This window comes from Drosophila ananassae, chromosome 3R (genome assembly GCF_017639315.1).
Source record: "Drosophila ananassae strain 14024-0371.13 chromosome 3R, ASM1763931v2, whole genome shotgun sequence".
Classification (NCBI taxonomy): domain Eukaryota; kingdom Metazoa; phylum Arthropoda; class Insecta; order Diptera; family Drosophilidae; genus Drosophila; species Drosophila ananassae.
Genome location: NC_057930.1, coordinates 8,305,575 through 8,325,619, shown reverse-complemented (window position 1 = coordinate 8,325,619; position 20,045 = coordinate 8,305,575). Strand labels below are relative to the sequence as shown.

General features: G+C 42.5%; 4 protein-coding genes and 1 long non-coding RNA gene across 10 annotated transcripts; 2 read left to right on the top strand and 3 right to left on the bottom strand.

Annotated features, from left to right (window-relative positions):
- Positions 1–1,628: 1,628 nt before the first annotated feature.
- LOC116656077 lies at positions 1,629–2,298 on the bottom strand. Its single transcript, XR_004311088.1, has 2 exons — positions 1,848–2,298; positions 1,629–1,785 (listed from the first exon to the last, which is right to left on the bottom strand). It is a non-coding gene; the product is annotated as an uncharacterized LOC116656077 (long non-coding RNA).
- A 4,883-nt stretch (positions 2,299–7,181) lies between these two features.
- LOC123257324 lies at positions 7,182–8,417 on the bottom strand. The gene is made up of 3 exons (XM_044716025.1): positions 8,215–8,417; positions 7,735–7,824; positions 7,182–7,643 (listed from the first exon to the last, which is right to left on the bottom strand). Exons 1-3 carry the CDS (start codon positions 8,272–8,274, stop codon positions 7,263–7,265), a joined length of 531 nt encoding a protein of 176 aa, XP_044571960.1. The 5' UTR covers positions 8,275–8,417; the 3' UTR covers positions 7,182–7,262.
- Positions 8,418–8,627: 210 nt separating this feature from the next.
- Positions 8,628–9,963, top strand: LOC116656014 (extensin-like). Its single transcript, XM_044716204.1, has 2 exons — positions 8,628–8,642; positions 8,743–9,963. Exons 1-2 carry the CDS (start codon positions 8,628–8,630, stop codon positions 9,961–9,963), a joined length of 1,236 nt encoding a protein of 411 aa, XP_044572139.1.
- A 64-nt stretch (positions 9,964–10,027) lies between these two features.
- On the top strand, positions 10,028–13,285 carry LOC6504621 (trifunctional enzyme subunit alpha, mitochondrial). The gene is made up of 5 exons (XM_001964855.4): positions 10,028–10,281; positions 10,562–11,307; positions 11,363–11,503; positions 11,564–12,333; positions 12,481–13,285. Exons 1-5 carry the CDS (start codon positions 10,206–10,208, stop codon positions 13,115–13,117), a joined length of 2,370 nt encoding a protein of 789 aa, XP_001964891.2. The 5' UTR covers positions 10,028–10,205; the 3' UTR covers positions 13,118–13,285.
- Positions 13,274–19,841, bottom strand: LOC6505425. Of its 6 annotated transcripts, none has more exons than XM_014905008.3 (4): positions 19,365–19,841; positions 15,001–15,271; positions 14,874–14,926; positions 13,274–14,814 (listed from the first exon to the last, which is right to left on the bottom strand). In XM_014905008.3, the coding sequence occupies exons 2-4, from the start codon at positions 15,252–15,254 to the stop codon at positions 13,808–13,810; spliced, it is 1,314 nt and encodes a 437-aa protein (XP_014760494.1). In that variant the 5' UTR covers positions 15,255–15,271; positions 19,365–19,841; the 3' UTR covers positions 13,274–13,807. The 6 variants fall into 6 exon arrangements, with proteins under 6 accessions (XP_014760494.1, XP_014760493.1, XP_044571959.1 ...); XM_014905007.3 differs by lacking the exon at positions 19,365–19,841 and adding an exon at positions 18,182–18,680; XM_044716024.1 differs by lacking the exon at positions 19,365–19,841 and adding an exon at positions 15,516–16,294 and having other exon boundaries at positions 15,001–15,287.
- Positions 19,842–20,045: the final 204 nt, after the last annotated feature.

Genomic DNA, 20,045 nt, shown 5'->3' with positions numbered 1-20,045 from the left:
CTGCTCAACAATGCATACGTTTATTGTCAATATCATAAAACGTTACTATTGTGAGTCTTTGCACATTAAGCAGAATAAGTTACTCTGATGTACTTATAAAAATTTGTTATTACAAACGGATCGACCACAACTATTGCAACATTCTGTGCCAACATCCCATTGACCACAATGTAAACAAATTCCTGTTAATGAGTTGCCGTAGACGAGTAATTTGTTAAGCAATTCCCTGCGAAACAAGTAGAGGGTTTCAAATTTGTCATTGGAAGATTCTTCATGTAGCATTCGGCAAACTGCAAAATAAATATGCCACAATTGTAGGAATCTTTTTGAATATCATGTTCTTTACACACATATGTGTATTTCATTTTACTGACTTCTTCCAAGACGGTCTTATAATACTTTATAAACTTCTGGGCAATTTTTTTGTGCACAAAAGGATCTAAGAACGTATATTCCATTTTTAAAAAATCCACAAATAAAATTAATAAATGCTTTTTATAAAAATGGGGCACAATTAAAGTATTGGCTGTCATAAAAGCATCTTTTATAATATTTTTATTTAAGAAGGCATATTCGCCAAACTGACAGGGGCGCTTTCAATGGTAGCATCATTCCTATCAGAAATTAATGCTGTTAAGCTGGCATCTAAAATATAATTAGAAAGCCATTTTTTATCAAATAATGTTATCAAATCGTCTAATTCAATGTGATATATAAACTTATTCAAATTAAGTCCATGCACACTTTGAAAAAGAGATTTGCAAATAAGAAGATAAAATTTAATACTGCTATTTTCAAATTTATTTAAAGTGGAATTATTTAAGGAGTAGACCAATGTGACGGCCCAAATTTGGACGTTTTTTTGAAATTTTTTTTTTAACAAAAAAATAAAATGCAATCGTCTTGTAACTTTCACGTGTTTATTTTAATAATTTCTAGGGTAAAAAAAAATTTAGTTAACTCAATTATACTTTAAATTATTAACAGTCACGAAAGAATGGTGAGCTGTTTCGGGGAAGCACACAGCCTTCCGTAGTCATCAAAAATTAAAAAATCAAAGAAATTAATATGTAGACCCTATTCTAATGAACTAACCAATAATATACATAGAAAGTGAAAAATTTTATAAGTGGAGTTTTGAAAAAAGGTAATTCGATTTTTTGAACCCATCACATTTGTCTACTACCTTAAAATAACTTTTTTTGAATTTTTCTTCCATACCAAATATAACTATATCTTTGTTATGGGAATGGTTCAATTCAATTAAGTCATTATTTTGTGACTTAAGGAATTCATCACGAAGCTCATTTGCTCCGAAGAAATAGCTTTTAAACAATCCCACTTTAAGTTTTTTAATCCCCTTTTTCTGCCAACTTTCTTTGAAAGTTGAATTTTTTATTTGATAAATTTGATGGGTCTTTTTCTATAGTCTTACCACGAATATGACGTCTCGCCTTAATAATTGTACCGTGATTCAAAGGGGAATTAAAATGCTCTGGGTGCGTTAATTCAATTTGAAGCACCACAGATTTTGAAAGATCATCCATTTTTCGAATGAATCTTCCAAGTTTTAATCCCACTTTCGACTTTATAACACTATAATGTTGCTTTAATGTTTTAAAAAAAGATTCAATGGGCCCATTACTCACTCTTTTATTGAAGGTATCAATAAAAATACCCATTAAATTTGTCCAATATGGAGCAAAAACATATTTAGTTAAAATTAAATCGACCAGTTTTGGACAATAGTACAAGTTACTTTGGCCAAATTGTTTGAAGAATGATCTGGGGAAAAGGATTAATTATTAATTTTAAGATTAAATAATTAATTTCAAAATTACACTCACCAAATAAATCTCCATCAATGTTAAAAAGTTCCGATAACTGAACCTGTGTCGGTTCTCGTTTCGGTGATGGAGATCCTGTTGACGGTGATGTCGTTGAAGGAGGGGGCGACGACTGCGTGGGCGCTTCATCCCTCTGTGAAGCGGATGTTGATTGCCTTATAGCTTCCGCCCACCTGTCGCGCTGCAGCCGCTGCTCCCCCACTGGCACGTACAGATGCCCAGGCTCTCCTTGGCAACTGAGGTGGTGCGTTCCCACATTTGCCTTGCCAATATATGGGCACCACAAACATGCACCACTCTTTGCCTGTGTCAGGCACACCTTCAGATGGTTCTCCAAAATAGATGGCCTGTGCAGTTTTCGATAGCAGTGGTGGCACTGGTTGGGCACTGGTCGGGGGTGGCTTCATCGGGGGCTTTGGCGGTGGTGGTGGCGCATTTTGTGGTAGTTGTGGGGGTGGTGTTTGTGGCTGTTGTGGCGGCGGTGGGGGTGATGATTCTGGCAGTTGAGGGGGTGATGATTCTGGCAGTTGAGGTGGTGGTGGTTGTGGAGCCTGCTGTGGCGGCAATGGAGCTTGTTGTGGCGGCAGTGGAGCTTGTTGTGGCGGCAGTGGAGCCTGCTGTGGCGGCAGTGGAGCCTGCTGTGGCGGCAGTGGAGCTTGTTGTGGCGGCAGTGGAGCCAGCTGTGGCGGCAGTGGAGCTTGTTGTGGCGGCAGTGGAGCTTGTTGTGGCGGTGGCACACCATAAGATGGCGGCGTAGCATAAACGTGATGCATACCATAATATGGCGGCGGCGCACTATAGGACGGCGCAGCATACACGTGTTGCACACCATAATATGGCGGCTTAGCATACACGTGATGCATACCATAATATGGCGGCGGCGCACTATGGGGCTGCGCAGCATACACATACTGCACATCGGGTGGTGGCGGCGGCACAGCATAGGGCGGCTGCGCAGGATAAGCTTGTGGCTCACCGGGTGGTGGCGGCTGCGCACCGTTAAACGACTTTATGGAAAAAAGAATTTGGAATATTAATAGAAATAGAAAAACTAATATAATATACTAATGTAATAAATAACTATGTAAACTAATAACTAACTTTACTTACTATATATACATTCATTGCTCTGTATCCAAAAACTTCCCAAGTTCTTCAAACTTCCTCATCGGTAATATAATTGAGTGGCATCCCTCCTCCCTCTTCCTCTTTCTTAATAATCGAAATGCAACCTCGAATTGTTATCGATGCCCAACACTATTGGTGCGCCAATATTTGCATACATATATTGCAATTGATACAGTTTATAAAGTTATTCACTTTGAAATGGAATTCATTAGTCAACTTAAAAGTATTGAAGGTGGACTTCCACCAGTGCTGAAACAGTGGGTTTTGAAAAAAAAGGATGATTTGGAAACAGGCTATTGCCTGTTTTCCAGTAATTTCCACACAATGGATTCATCAGATAATCCATTTTTCTTAATTTTCGACGAGTTTCACCGCCTCCGCCGCGGTCTCGCATTTCTCCAGCATCCCGATATCCGCTCCAGCCACAAAGCATTAATTTATTAATTAATTAATTATTATTAATTAATATTAGCTTTCATTCTTCTTATTTTATTATTATTTATTATTATTATATAGCCTATTCTATTATTATTTTTTTATTATTTCTTATTTTTATTTTATTACATAAAATAAACTAGAACTTCTGTAAAGCTTTACTAAACAAGCTGAACCTGCAATAGATACGTTTTGAATATAGAAACAGTTTTAGATAGCCATGACTTTTTGAAAATTTGAGATTAAAAACTCCAATTTAATTTAAGAAAATATTGTTGAACCACCTATATTAAATTCAATAAAATTATTTCGAGTTTTTCCTTAAATCCAAAATTAAAACATGGTATGATCTACTGATTTCAATAAGAAAATAAAAATCTTCCATAGAAAAATGTTTGGGGAAAAATCATAGAAGAGCAAAAATTAACGTAGAAAATCTGAGATTTCAACTTTGGATGAGTATTCCAAAGATATGGTAACTGCAAGATACCATTTTTTAATTTTAGTTGGTACACATACATTTCAAAAATGATATGTACTGGAAACAATGATGGTCGTAGCCATTTCACGGCCTACATAATTCAATATATGGTAAAATTTGATCAATTTCTTCTCTTAGGTGTACCGCGGAAACGGTGGGTGATAGAACCTATGTTTGTTCTGGACTTTGTTTCAGGGGAGCCTAAAGATTATGGAGCAGGTAAAATTATGCGTGGAGATTTTTTGCTGTTGGCCTGTGTTATAGCATATTCCTGTTATACGAGCAGCAAAATTTGGTTGTTCAAAAAACCTCCTTGCAGTTTTCCGTTATTCGTACTACTAGCAGTAGCAATTGGTGTATCTACCAGAAAATGCATCTCTTCCCACAGCTTCTGATGAATAATTCTTTCATTTTCATCGACAACATCTTTGTCAACACCACGAGCTTGCCACTTTTGAATCGGAATTCTATATGCAATGTGCAAAACACACTGGAAATACCTAATCCAGGCGTGAAGACTTGATAACCCATATTCAAAGAGGTTTTCATTAAAAGACAAGCTCTTCACCAAATTCAGATCGTTCATATTCTTAGGAGTTGCCTTACATATTCCGCATGTTTGCGAAGAAGATCCCGATATAACACTGAACGTTTGGCCATCAAGCATGGTCATATGGAATTGGTGATCAATTCTAAAGCCACTCAATAACGTTGGTGAAATATTTGAAATTTGGCTTTTAATAAAACAGTACCAAATACAAAGTTTTCTATGGCAGCAAACTTCTTCGTTGGGATAACTTCTGAGTGCCATACCATAAAAAGCACCCTTTTTGCTACTGACAATGTTCCTAAAAAGTACCATAGTTTGAAGGCTAGCAGGTAATAGCTGTTGATATTACACATTTTGGACGGCACTGAATCACACTTTCGGCTAATAAAAGAGTTAGACTGAATCCACTTGAATCCGGTAAGTTCTACTCCACGAAAGACAGGTGTACGCTAATCCGGGCTAGTTGTTAATACACTGAATTACCACTACGTGTTATGAGCTACACATTTATAGATCGGTCACAAACATTGACTTTTTTGTAATATATACCTTGAAGATAATAAAAAGCAAAACTTTTAACAAATTCACTAAAAATTGTAAATTTCCGAGGAACTCAAATTCAATGCGCGCAAAGAGAAAAAATTGTGTAAAGCTCTTTGCAAAATCATATGGTGTGTTTGACCGCTCACAGCATATGACCAGCTAATCGTAGAGCATTTAAAAAGCTTTTAAAAGTCTAATCAAAGCATTTGCTATCCATATGTGAAGAAATATTAACGGTTTTTAAATTTGAAAATTTGAATTAAATGCCGCTACCGAGACCAAATCGCCCACTGTGCTTAGGGAGCGATTTGAATGGAACTACCGGTATTCGATTAAGCAAAAAATTAGCATTCTCGTGATATGCCGTGCAAAATGGGGCATCCTCTATAAGGGGAGATAATGGGGAAATTCAAATTCGATCATGGCAGCGTCAAAACATGTGATGCGGTTTGGGGCCAGTATTGGTCAAATAGGTTCAGAAATTTTCAGGGGATGATTACATCGAATCATAGGGAGCGATTTTGATAGAAATAATCTCATTCGATTGAGAAAAAAATTAGCTTTACAATGGTATACCGTGCAAAATGGGGCATCCTCCATAAAGAAAGCATGTGGGGCCATTCAAATTGAACATTGTCGCGATTTGTGTTTGGAACAAGGTCCAGTATTGGTAAAGATAATTCAGACATTTTTAAAGATAAATTTCGTCAAATCGTAGGGGGCGATTTAAATGCAAATAATCTTATTAAATTATATGAAAAATTAGCTTTGCAATGTTAAAGCACAATGTTAAAGCTCAACAGCCACATGTGTTGGCCTATTTCTAACACTGAATGGGCTTTGCGCCATTTTTTTTCAAGAAAAAACAAAGATGGATGTGAAAAATCATGTAAGTATGTGATGCGTTTGGAGAAAATTAATATACAGATTACTTTTATTGCATATAGATTGATGATCATGAAGTGAACTCCCTGGCGGCCAACGAAGCCAAGAAAGGAGTCCCCGACTCCAAAAATGGAGTTAAATTCTTCGATTCCTGGAAATCAAAATTTGAGGAGAAATTTTACAAAAAGCGGTAAGTGAGCCAATTTTTTTTATATTTTTGTGCCCTTGCAAAGGGTATTATAATTTTGGTCAAAAGTGTGCAACGCAGTGAAGGAGACATCTCCGACCCTATAAAGTATATATATTCTTGATCAGGATCACCTCCTGAGTCGATATAAGTCGATTTCATTCCTTATCTACTTCGGCTCCGGCCGATGTTAGCTTTCCTTTCTTATTTGATACTTTTTTTTATTAATTTTTTTAGGGAAATAATTTTTATTATGGAGTTGGATCTGCTCCATAGCAAATGAACCAAACAAATTTGCAAGAAGCTGCCCGTCTGTTGGCAGATGTATTTAGGTGGTCAGGTGCAGCAGCAGCAGCACCACCATCAGCACCACCAAATTAAATTCCTCGTTTGTAAGTTGAAAGGATATAAAGAAATCTACAATCTTAAAATAATATATATAGTTTTTGTTATCCAATTTTAGATGCCGCCGCTACTACAGCCGCAGATCATGCACTCGCAGCATTTCTCTCCAGTGTGGCTCCGCTCGTGGACCTTGCAGGCGTGCGACTTCCCGAATGTCTTTCCGCAGTACTGGCAGGCGAAGTCCTTCCGCTTCTCATGCACAGAAAACCATTTTAAATAAAATGGACGCTTTCTTCTATATGGTTTTTTTAGTGCCGCTCCCCTGGCGCAGTCCTGTCTCGCAATTAAATGGCAACGCCTTGTGCCAAAGTCAAACAAAAATGACTTATGGTGTGCCGCCGCCCTATGGTGTCCTGGGCCCATGGCGGACCATATGCCCATGACTGCGCTGGCGCATCATGTGCCCATGACACACCATATGACCATGGTGCGCCGGGGCAGTGGGCACATGTTGCATTATGGGCACATGTTGCACCGGCGCTGATGCCGGTTCCGGAGCTGACGCTGGTGCCGGTGCCGCCATTGATGGTGTCGCTCCAGTCACTGATAAAGTTTGCGACTTTTGCGAAGAAAAAAAAAATAAATAAAATAAAAATAAGAAATAATAAAAAAATAGGCTATATAATAATAATAAATAATAAAAGAATAAGAATGAAAGCAAATATTAATTAATAATAATTAATTCGTATTAGTTTTAATTATTTTTAATTAATTAAAAATAAATTGAATTGAAAATTCTTCCCAAGAAGCATTCGATACTGCGAAGCTGAAATTAAATAATTTTTATCAATATTTATTAATTTAAATTAATTTCAAAAATACTTCATCTTCGTATCTTCCTTTCAATTCGATGGGAACATCCTCCCCCACAATACTTCCAGACAACTTTAAAATTTTCTCCATATTGTCCCCAGAAATCGTGGGGTCAACGTAGAGACGACAGAATATTTGATCAATATATCTGCCTCTCTGCAGTGTGTCTTGGAAATGCCGCAAATCGTACAGAACCGGAATTCCCTGCATCTGTAGATATTTAATCGCCTTTAGATTGGCGGAGCATTTGTCGGCCCCTGCACCAGCCATCTTGTGGTGCAGTTTAGGCATTTTTTTTATAAAAGAGTGCACAAACTCCACACACTCTTTTATAAATTCGGAGCCCAATACTTGGACTCCAGTAGTCGTCTAAATAATGAAAAAATATTTTTAATATATTATAATTTATAATAAAATTTTATAATATAAATACAAATAAATAATATAAATAATAACTTACCGTTTTTAAGTAAACGATTTGCAAATCTCCCCTCAGATTTGCACAAGCAATGGAAAATATTTTCCACTTCTTGTACTCGTTGGGAGCATTCTGAAATATGTATAAAAATTTTTAAATTGTCACGGTTATGAAATTTTGTACATAAGATATTTTGGCCAAAATAATAAGCCCCTCACCCCTCTAACTTGAAAAACAACCAAAAAATTATTCAATTATTTACTTCAATTCTATATTAGTTGATAAGTTTAACTTAAAATAAATGAATTTAAAAGAAAACTATTCTTTTTTTAATTAAAATAATCAATATATTAGTTTGAAATTGGAAAAACGTTTAAAATTTTAATAAGTTTTTTCGTGAAAATTTCATGAACCATGTACCACTGTGCAGCGAAACGAAAACAAATTAATGAAAAGACTTTTTGCACTGACTTTTATTATTGAACTTTTCAACTTTTAATATATAAAAGCTATTGAACTTACCTTGAAATTTTCGACGTGAAACTCGTCGAAAATTAAGAAAAATGGATCATCCCCATCCATTGTGTGGAAATTACTGGAAATCAGGCAATAGCCTGTTTCCAAATCATCCTTTTTTTCAAAACCCACTGTTTCAGCACTGGTGGAAGTCCACCTTCAAAACTTTTAAGTTGATTAATGAATTCCATTTCAAAGTGAAAAACTTTATAAATTGTATCAATTGCAATATATGTATGCAAATATTGACGCACCAATATTTTTATTTGGTGTCAAAATATTCCATCGATAACAATTCGAGGTGGCATTTCGATTGTTAACTCTCAACTCTCACTCAATTATTTTGACGTTAAGGAAGTAAAATAATTATAGAATACAATTTATTATTATATTATATTCTTTTTCTGGGATAAAAAGCAATGAATGTATATATAGTAAGTAAAGTTAGTTATAATAATATTAGTATATTATATTAGTATATTATATTAGTTTTTTCTATTTCTATTAATATTCCAAATTCTTTTTTCCATAAAGTCGTTTAACGGTGCGCAGCCCCCACCACCCGGTGTGCCACTGGTGTATCCTGCGCAGCCGCCCCCACCACCCGGTGTGCCACTGGTGTATCCTGCGCAGCCGCCCCCACCACCCGGTGTGCCACTGGTGTATCCTGCGCAGCCGCCACCACCACCCGGTGTGCCACTGGTGTATCCTGCGCAGCCGCCGCCACCACCCGGTGAGCAGTATGTGTATGCTGCGCCGCCCTATAGTGCGCCGCCGCCATATTATGGTAGGCATCACGTGTATGCTACGCCGCCATATTATGGTGTGCAACACGTGTATGCTGCGCCGCCCTATAGTGCGCCGCCGCCATATTATGGTATGCATCACGTTTATGCTACGCCGCCATCTTATGGTGTGCCACCGCCACAGCAGGCTCCATTGCCGCCACAGCAGGCTCCATTGCCGCCACAGCAGGCTCCATTGCCGCCACAGCAGGCTCCATTGCCGCCACAGCAGGCTCCATTGCCGCCACAGCAGGCTCCATTGCCGCCACAGCAGGCTCCATTGCCGCCACAGCAGGCTCCATTGCCGCCACAGCAGGCTCCATTGCCGCCACAGCAGGCTCCATTGCCGCCACAGCAGGCTCCATTGCCGCCACAGCAGGCTCCATTGCCGCCACAGCAGGCTCCATTGCCGCCACAGCAGGCTCCATTGCCGCCACAGCAGGCTCAACTGCCGCAACAGCCGGATCCACTGCCGCCACAGCCGGCTCAACTGCCGCAACAGCCGGATCCACTGCCGCCACAGCCGGCTCAACTGCCGCCACAGCCGTATCCACTGCCGCCCCAACAGGCTCCACAAACACCACCCCCACAACTACCAGAATCACCACCCCCAACGCTGCCACAAACACCACCCCCACCGCGAAAGCCCCCGACGAAGCCACCGCCAAGAAGGAAGAAGTGGGTGCCACAAACTCACGTGGATGGCAGTGGTCGGGTGTGGTCGACGGTGCCCAACCAGTGCCACCACTGCTATCGAAAACTGCACAGGCCATCTATTTTGGAGAACCATCTGAAGGTGTGCCTGACACAGGCAAAGACAGATGCATGTTTGTGTGACCAACAATTTTTGGTGGTCATTTTTGAACCATACATTTTATGGTCTCATTTTCTCAACTGCGACCTCAAAAGCCTGGTCACACTGCGAAATATTGTGCCAAATGCGCGAGCGCCATCTAGGGGTGACGAATGAAAATGTTACGTTCGGCACACTAATTTCACAGTGGGACCAAAATGCCAAAACTAAGCAATTTGCCACTGTGCGCAACAAGTCCAATTGCCGCATAGTTTTTTTTAGCGTTGCAGATTCGCGACCACATAACAGTGCCGGAACAAAGTTCATCTAGCATCCAAGTATAATAGATTATTATTAAGCCCAAAGTGAACTAGTAGAACCAGCTGATCTTATCCGCCATCGAATTAAAAGGCTGTGCAATGTCGGCATCGAGATTTCTGAGTGCAGTTGGACAAATTTCCCGGCAGCAGTTGCTGCAGAATAAGTGCACGAGAGGTGAGTAATTAAATGGGTTCTAATTAAAATAACTACGGGATACAAAGGGGAGCCATCCAGGTAATAAAGTCGGAAAGAAAGACTTTCCCTCTCACTCTATCGCACCCCCGCGGACGCCGCCGCCGCCGCATAACTGGACTTTGCACTTTGTACTCTCTCTTGTCGCTTGACGTCGACACAGTGCGTCTCTTTCGCGGCTAGGCGATTTGTTTGATTTTTGTTCCGATTTTCGAGTGCACGGAGATAGCGACCACTAATCGAAATCTTTAACGCCGCGCAGCCCTGCCCATTTCGAGCCAGCTGCTCCAGCAGCGCCGCCTTATGTCCACGAACCCCGCTCCCGCCGTGGCCCCGGCTGCCGGCGCCAACAAACACCTGCACACCAAGGTGGTCAACGGCGTCCTGGTCATCCGGATCGATTCCCCCAACGCCAAGGTCAACTCCCTGGGCACCGAGGTCAGCAACGAGTTCGAGAGCGTCATCAAGGATCTGGAAACGAATCCCTCGGTCAACTCAGCCGTCCTCATCTCCGGCAAGCCGGGATGCTTTGTGGCTGGAGCGGATATCGGGATGCTGGAGAAATGCGAGACCGCGGCGGAGGCCACCCTGATCTCTCACGGCGCTCAGCTGATGTTCGACCGCATGGAACGCAGCCGGAAGCCCATTGTGGCCGCCATTAACGGCGTCTGCCTGGGCGGTGGCCTGGAGCTGGCACTGGCCTGCCACTACCGCATCGCCACCAAGGACAGCAAGACCAAGCTGGGCCTGCCGGAGGTCATGCTGGGTCTCCTGCCCGGCGGTGGCGGAACTGTGCGTCTGCCCAAACTCACCTCCGTGCCCACGGCTCTGGATCTGGAACTGACTGGCAAGCAGGTCCGCGCCGACCGCGCCAAGCGCCTGGGCATTGTCGATCTGCTGGTGGATCCCCTCGGCCCCGGACTCCAGCCTGCGGAGCAGAACACCATCGAGTATCTGGAGAAGACTGCCGTGCAGGTGGCCAGTGACCTCGCCAGCGGAAAGATCCGCGTAAGCTCTGAAAAAATTCTTATTTTGTAAAATTTTCTAAAAGCATTTCTTGTAGGTTAATCGCGAAAAGACCGGTCTGGTGAACAAGATCCAGTCCTTTGTGATGGAAACTGATTTTGTGAAGAACAAGATCTTCGACACGGCCAGGAAGCAGGTCCTGAAAGCCTCCAATGGTCTCTATCCCGCTCCCCTGAAGGTAGACTAATCCTTGAATCTTTCAAAACATGGTACTTATCATTATGCTTCCTTCCAACAGATCCTCGACGTGGTGCGAGCTGGTGTGGACAAGGGCGCCGAGGCGGGCTATGAGGCCGAGCGCAAGGGCTTCGGCGAGCTGTCTGCCACGCCCGAGTCAAAGGGTCTGATTGCCCTCTTCCGCGGCCAAACCGAGTGCAAGAAGAACCGCTTCGGCAAGCCCGAACGGCAAGTCAAGACTGTCGGTGTTCTGGGTGCTGGCCTGATGGGAGCCGGTATCGTCCAGGTCTCCGTGGACAAGGGCTACAAGGTGGTGATGAAGGACGCCACCGAAGCTGGCCTGGGTCGCGGTATCGGTCAAGTGCAGAAGGGTCTCGAGACCGCTGTGAAACGCAAGCGAATCTCTGCCCTGGAACGCGACCAGACTTTGGCCAGCCTCCGACCCACCCTGGACTACAACGACTTCAAGAACGCGGACATTATTATTGAGGCCGTGTTCGAAGACATTAAGATTAAGCACAAGGTGATCAAGGAGCTGGAAGCTGTGGTGCCGGAGCACTGCATCATTGCGACCAACACCAGCGCCATTCCCATCACGAAGATCGCCGCAGGCAGCTCGCGCCCCGAGAAGGTTGTGGGCATGCACTACTTCTCGCCCGTCGATAAGATGCAGCTGCTGGAGATTATCACCCACCCAGGAACCTCCAAGGACACTGTTGCCCAGGCTGTGGCCGTGGGCCTCAAGCAGGGCAAGGTCGTTATCACCGTGGGCGACGGACCTGGTTTCTACACCACCCGCATTCTCGCCACTATGCTGTCGGAGGCCATAAGGTTTGTGGATATCCACTTGCATAGATTTCGTGGGAGCTTACTTAGATTTCATAAACGGATTGTTTAGAAAGCACTTCTGCCCGAAATCTAATCCTTTTCTTTTAAACAGAAACTTGATATTAAAATAATGATGTACTTTCTTTACAGATTGCTCCAGGAGGGCGTGGATCCCAAGGATCTCGACCAGTATACCAAAAAGTTCGGTTTCCCGGTGGGAGCCGCTACCCTGGCCGATGAGGTCGGCATCGATGTGGGCTCCCACATCGCCGTGGATCTGGCCAAATCCTTCGGCGAACGCTTCAGCGGCGGCAACCTGGAGGTGATGAACGACCTGGTCCTCGCCGGTTTCCTGGGTCGCAAATCTGGAAAGGGCATCTTCCTCTACGATGGCCAGTCGAAGGGCTCTCGTCCGATCAACAACGACGCCTTGGAAATTGTCAAGCAGAAGTACGCCCTGGTCTCGAAGGGCGCCAACACACCCGAGGACCTGACCCTGCGCCTGGTGTCCCGCTTCGTCAACGAAGCTGTGCTCTGCCTGGAGGAGAAGATCCTGGACAGTCCGCTGGAGGGCGACGTGGGCGCTGTCTTTGGCCTGGGCTTCCCGCCATTCTCCGGCGGCCCCTTCCGTTGGGTTGACCAGTACGGAGCTGGAAAGCTGGTCAGCAAGATGCAGTCGTACGCCGAGCTCTATGGCGCTCCGTTCAAGCCCGCCCAGACACTCCTCGACATGGCCAAGGACCCGGCGAAGAAGTTCTACCCCAAGACTGGCTCCTCGAAATTGTAGATCCGATCCGAAACCCGAAACAATCAGCCAACGATATTTAGCTTGTAGTTCGAAGACAGGGCGTGTCCTTGTGCATTTCTCTTCTAGGGCATAGCCCCTCCAGATCATCCTCTGTAGAAGTGTCGAGTTCTTAAATTAAAACTAAAATATTAAAGATAATTTTTCGTATTCTCAATCGTTTATTATTTGACACAGCAGTTTGATATCCTTACATCTCGTGACTTAATATGGAACAGCTTTGTACATCGATTCTATAGCTTAATCTCTAGAAGTACACATATATACACATTTCTTATAGATAGAGTTGAAGCTCTTTACAAGCCTTATCAGATTTTGAGCTTAATGGCTTGGCAGGTTTTCTCAAAAGAGGCTTTTTGAACTGAAATTCGAATTAAAAAGTAATCAGAACTCGCAAATTTTGACCTTTTTTGTTAAAAGAAATTGTTTAAATTATGATATTTATGACTGATTTGGTTGATTTTAAAAAAAATTGGAGTTTAAAAAATGTAAAAATTGGAAACCTCTTGAGCCCTGTTTTCTACTCATCTGATTGAGCGCGCACAACACATGGACCGTGAGCGAATTGGAGTCGTCTCCGACCTCCAGTTCCCCCCTTAAGTAACTATTTATTCTTATCATACATGGTATTTCTAGTTAAGGATTAGTGACTTCCTCAAGAGGCGTTCTCGTTCACTGCTTCCGCCACTCTCGGCCAGAAGTGCGTCTCGACTGTTTCGGAGCACTGTTAACGGATCCCCCGTTGCTGCTGCTTCCGCTACCGTTCAGCATGCCACTTCCATTGCAACGCTCCTGGGAGGGATATCGGGTCACCACGTCGTCGATCAGCTCCAGGATTCCGATCTTGAATTTGCGACGCTGCTGGGCCGTTAGGTTCGCAATGTCCGGCAGGATGCTACGGAAGAAGTCCATGTCCGAGGCCTCCGAGACACTGAGGCCGCCGTAGAGATTGCCTCCGTTGGTTATCGTGCTGGTGGCCTCGCATTCCGTCTTGATCCTCTTGGCACTACTCGCTTCGAAAGACGGGGCATGGTGCTCCATTGACAGGTTTAGGGTATGGGGGTGGTAGTGCAGGGGCGGCGGGGTTCCTCGACCCGAGTCCCCGTACATGAGCTGTGATCCGGTCTCAGCCAGCTGGACGTCGGGAATAAAGTTCTGCATGCTGTCCGCGCTCGCCGTTTCGCTCCTGGCGGGCGATCCAAGTCCAATCCTCTCATGAACGGCGTTAGGGGCGTTGGGCGCAGCTACCCCCCTCTGCTGGCAGAGAGTGCTGGCCACTGTCGGATCGAAGGCATCTATTGTCTCCTCGTCATCGTTCTCCGATATCGAGTGCTTCATCACCATCATGTCCTCGCGGTGTTCGCTTCCGTTTCTGTGGATATTATTGTTGGTAGTGGCGATGTTGGAGCAGTAGATGTTGTCCTCGTTCGGGAGGAGGGCCGCGTTGATCAGGGGGGGCTTGTGGTCGTGCATACTATGATGCTGGGATAGCTGATATAGGGACGCCAGGCTGGTGTTGCTCTCCAAGGAGTTCCTCGTGGACTTCAAAAAGGGCAGCAGAAAGGCCATGTGCTCGGTGAGATAGTACGGCTTGTGTTGGGGCTCTGATCCGGCCTGTTGCTTGATGTAGCGGGAGAGGCAGGCGCGCAGATTCCGCCAACGTTCCTTGCAATGGATCACTAGGGTTACGGGTATAGATTGGTTATTAAAGTTTATGAAAAAGGCTATTTAAACTCACCACTTTCGCGCGTCTCCTTGGATATCAGAATCCATGCTTTTTCCTGGTTGTCTCTGGAAGAAAGTAAATGTTAATTTATAATTTTTTCTTTGGAAAAAAGGATTCTGATTTTAAAATAGTAACTCACCTGTTGCGATACTCCGGGAGCTTCTTATCGTAGAGACACTTGTGGTGCCGCACCAGGTTGACGAAGCGGATGTTGAAGTCCTCGTCCGCCTGCATCACGCGCGATGTTCCAGATCCCGATCTCGTAGGACTGCGATTGTAGTTGAAGGTGTTGGGGGCGGTGGTGGAGCTCTCAATGTTATCCCGCTCCTCGCTGTCGTGCTTGGTGGTGCTTTTGCTGTTCGTGTTGCTGCTGCACCGCGTTGAGGTGGTCATATTCGCCTATATTGAGACTAGAAGTGGAAGAAACTATTAATATTTTTAGAGACTGACTACTGACTTAGTTGTTAACTAGGCAACTAGTTAGTTAGAGGCATCTAACGTTCTGGGGCTTTGGACAAGACCTTTAGACAGTCGCTGTTTAATTGCCAGTCCATAAAATCGTTAGCTTTGATTTGGAATTATCGGACTGAAAGAGTATTCGGTTTGTCAAATACTCAAATATTAGACTTGGAGACATATCGCCGGACCCCATACCTATTTGCTCGCCAGGCTGTTGCCAAAGTCGGACAACAAAGAGAATTCTCTTCGAATCTTTTGCGCGTTTCGGTTTTCGTTTTTGTTCTGTGTTCGTTTTCTTTTTATTTTTTATTTTTGTGCATGTTGCTTGTTTGTGTTAGTTGGTGTTGCTGCTTGCTGTCTCAGCAAACGGCGATAGAGCTTTTTAGCTGCTGCTGGCGCTGCTGCCGCTGCTTATTCTCTGCCCGGCGATGTTGTTATTGTTGTTGTTGTTGTTATCATATATATTTTGTGAAACTTAATAAAACATTGCGGCTGACTTTGTTGTAGTTGCTATTATTTTCAGTACAGTTTTGCTTTTGCGAACTGGAAAGCAGGCGAGCAACGCTGATGTTGACAACGACACGACACTACAACTACAACTACAATGGAACGAAACGACAGCAACGGCAGCAACTTTGTTTACTTTTCATATTATTATAGCTACAGCAGCAACAGAAACAGCAACTCAAAATAACAGACAGCCATAAAAATAAAAGGCAATTTGGATGTTTGTGCTGGCTGACTGTTGTTGTTATTGTTATTATACTCTTGTTTTTATTGCGTTTGTATCTGGTGATGTTGCTTCAAGTTCTTTCCGCTCACTGCTGTTGTTGTTGTGTTTTAATCGACCAGGCTGAAAGCTTTGCCTGGTTCACTGATAACGGCAAAAAAAAGTGTACAATAAAAAACAAGCAACACAAGCGGCAGAAACAGCAGCAACATCGACCGAATGTTGCAACACACGAAAATGTTGGTTTTCCCGATCGCACCTGCTTCGGACCTCAAGCTACTGAATCAGTACTGCCCGATTTCGGTTGAAAAAATTGGCTATACTTCAAAAACCAAAAGCTGGAAAATAAGCTCAATTTAAATTCATACAAAATGTTTTAATATTCTACATTTCACAAGAAATTCAAATTTAAAATATGTATATTATAGGCGGAGATCAAGTCATCTATAAGTTTAAAGTTTAAATACTTTAAGAGTTTATTAATAAATGTTAATATCAATAGTGTTTCCAAAACTCATCCACAAAATTATACACAATTTCATGATGTTCATACCAAAATACTCTAAACAAACAAATTTGTCAGATTTTCTTTTAAGAGCTAATAATAAGAAGTATAAAATCTTCACGGTAAAATATAAAAAAGATAAAAAAAATTATAAAACTATTCGCTTCTTAACGCTTTTCAATTCTTTCCGGTTTCAAATAGCAAAGATCTAGCCTTAAATAAGCTAAGATGGCAGCTCTGTTGCCGAATCTCTAACAGTTTTCCCGCCACTTTCAGCACCTTGCGCTGAGCCCACCAGTTTTGCGAAAAACGTGCGCACAGTGGTCTGAAACTTGTCGAAAATTACTCTTCCTTTCCTCTTTAAAATGGCTTTGTTTATGAGTTTATAATAATCAAAAATAAGTTGTTGTTTGGTCTTTCGTGTAAATATGTATATTTTGTAATTGCAAAGCAATCTTTTAACATCTCACGTTTTAATGTAATAGGGGTAATTTCAAAAATGATAAGGATTCGTTTAAGGCAAATTCTTATCAGTTCCTCGAAACTTTTCGATTAAATACGACAAATAGAAATTTCATGAGAATCATAAGCTTTTTATTTGCTAAACTATTAATTTTCTCCGCCCATAATTTTTTTATCACTTTTAGAATAATTTATTTTTATTTCTTGGTATTTGTATTTAAAATTTGACGATAGAATGTTAAGTTAGCTTTTAGTAAAATATTATTTTTTCGAGATAATTTTAATAAAATCGCCTTAAAATGTGGCATAAAATTAAAAATAAAATTGTCTACTCTTTACTGTTCCTAAACCACTGTTCGTGTAAGAATTGTTTTGTTGTTTTTCTCCCGTGATCATTATTATCAAAGAACATGATTATCACGGCGAACAGTGTGCGCGTGTTTTGGTTCTGGCCTATGCTAGCGATGTTGTTGTTGTTTTAGTGTTATTGTTGGTTAGCCGTGTTGAGTGCGAGAGTGGGTGGGTGGGGAGGTGGCAGGTGGGAAGTGGGGAGGAAACAACTAACCTGGCTATAGCAATATTTATTGTATTACGTCTATTTAACATAAACATATCAGCGTGAGCGCTGCGGTCTGTGCACTTATACTTTGAGAAATGTTCATGTTTATATATTAGCAACAACAAATGTAGCAGCAGGGAACTGACTAAAAAGTACAGCTACAGCTACAGAGCAACGTACAAAAACCGAAAACACAAAAAAGAAACAACAAAATAAAAAGAAAGAATATATTTCTAAAGCTAACAAAACACACAGAAAACTTGCAGAAATCCCCGGCGCGCTCTTTGTTCCCTCAGCCGCCTAGCCCCCCTAGCCACCCACCCCCAGCCCACTTGCTCGACCAACACTCCATGGCCCAATGACAGCCAAGCAACAGCAACAAAAGCAATAACTTTGTTAGATAGAACAACAATAACAACAACAACAACAATAGACACACACACACACATTGGCAATCGCAAACTCGGCAACAATATGGCATATAGAATTTTTCTTTCTTGCGATTTGTGATTTGTTTTTTTGTTGCTGCTTATCGGAGAATTATTGTTATTGTTATTATTGTTGTTCTAACGGTGGTGTTTTGATGGTGAGAACTAACTATTTACCTTAGATCCTTTGGTTGGGGCTTTTCGAAAACTCCTTCCTTCCAAAAGAGATTTCAAAACACTGTGGCACACAAAAAAACGGCGCCAAAAAATATGATGTTGCTGGAACAGCAACAGCAACAGTGACAGCGACAACGACAACGACAACTCGACCGACTGACGTAACGTACAAAAATGTTGAATTTGAAATTCGTGGTCGGGAGGTGCGCGGCGGTCGGGTATTGGCGGCGGACTGTTGGACTGTCCCACTGTTGGCGATGTGGATGTCGTATGTTTCGAGTTCCAAGCGACGGAGGCGACTAAACACACACGGATACGAGGCTCGAAAACGAACAGCAGATACGAGATACGAGAGCGAGCCGTGGTAGCAAGTATCTATCAGCTACGTAGCTACGTAGAACACTGAAGCAACAACACAACACACGACGGCCGAGCAAACAGAGAACAACGCACAAAAACCCTGCTCTCCCTCACACAGATACTCACACTCACACACGACCACTGAACACTGAACACTGGAACATAGAGCCATGCCGTACAGCTGGCGTCGAGCAGCAGGCAACTTTTTATTGTTGTTGCTGCTGCGGACGAAACAACAAATAATACAAACAATGCACACACACTCGCACACCATCTACCTACTACATTCGTTTCGGGCCGGAGAAACAGCAACTGCGCGCTACAGCGGTACGAAATGCAAAGATACAGATACTTGTGGCGAAGGGTGGCAGGGGGATGGAACGGTACAGACAAACAAAACATGTTGCACTGTGACACTATAGTGTTGCATTTGTGACACGAGTGTGTGGGTCTGCATTTTGTTTAGTCGCTTGGGATTGTTTTTTCTATGTTTCCTAGTTTTATGACAAATATCTTTAAGACATGAACTATAAACAGGTTGAATTTAAATTTATAATCAAGGCTGCCTGGAGAACACTTTCAGGATTCTAAAGACATCGCATTTCAAATATCAATTTTTTCCTAATAACTTCTTGTATTTTTAAGCCTAAACAAGTGAAATTCCTTAGAATTTTGTAAGAACTAATAGAAAAGTGTGTTATTATATAGTTTAATCCGCCTCAGTTCCTTTCCCTGCCAGTCATTCCAGCAAAAATAAACAAGACACGAATCAACATTGCCGCTCGCTTACGTGCCCGCCGTCAAGCCTTCACTTTTCGCTCACCTTTGCACCAGTGTGCGCCTGCTTCCTCTTCCCCGCTCTAACTCTCAGCGAACATTGAAACAGCGACAGTTGCTTACTCAGCCACTCACATCGGCAGCTGCTGGCTCTGGCTGGCTCTCAGAATCAACAATAAAGCAAGCAAACAAAAACCATTTGTTGTTGCACGAAAAGCTCTTTGTTTGTGGGGTTAATTCCGTTTCTGTTGCTCAGTAGCTTTTCAAAATCATTTGTTTACGTTTTCTCTCATCTGAGATGGCCTCCATTTGATTCCGAAGCTTTTTCCAAAATATCAACTTCCCATCGGGCGCGAAAGATGGCGCCAGTGGTTTCCGGTCGAGATTCAAAAATGGCCTTTAGATCACGGATACGCTGCAAACAATGAAGCGACGCCATTAAACAACTGTTTACTTTGAGAGAATTGTCAAAAAATTTTAAATGGAACTTTTAAATGAGTAGTTATTTTAAAATACAATTTATCGTTGCAGAATATTGGCGTAATAACGATGTTAATTTCAATGAATGCTTTTACAGAAAAATAGAAATAGTGTGTCATACAGGTAACACAGGCCAACAGCAAAAAATCTCCACGCATAATTTTACCTGCTCCATAACCTTTAGGCTCCCCTGAACCAAAGTCCAGAACAAACATAGGTTCTATCACCCACAGTTTCCGCGGTACAC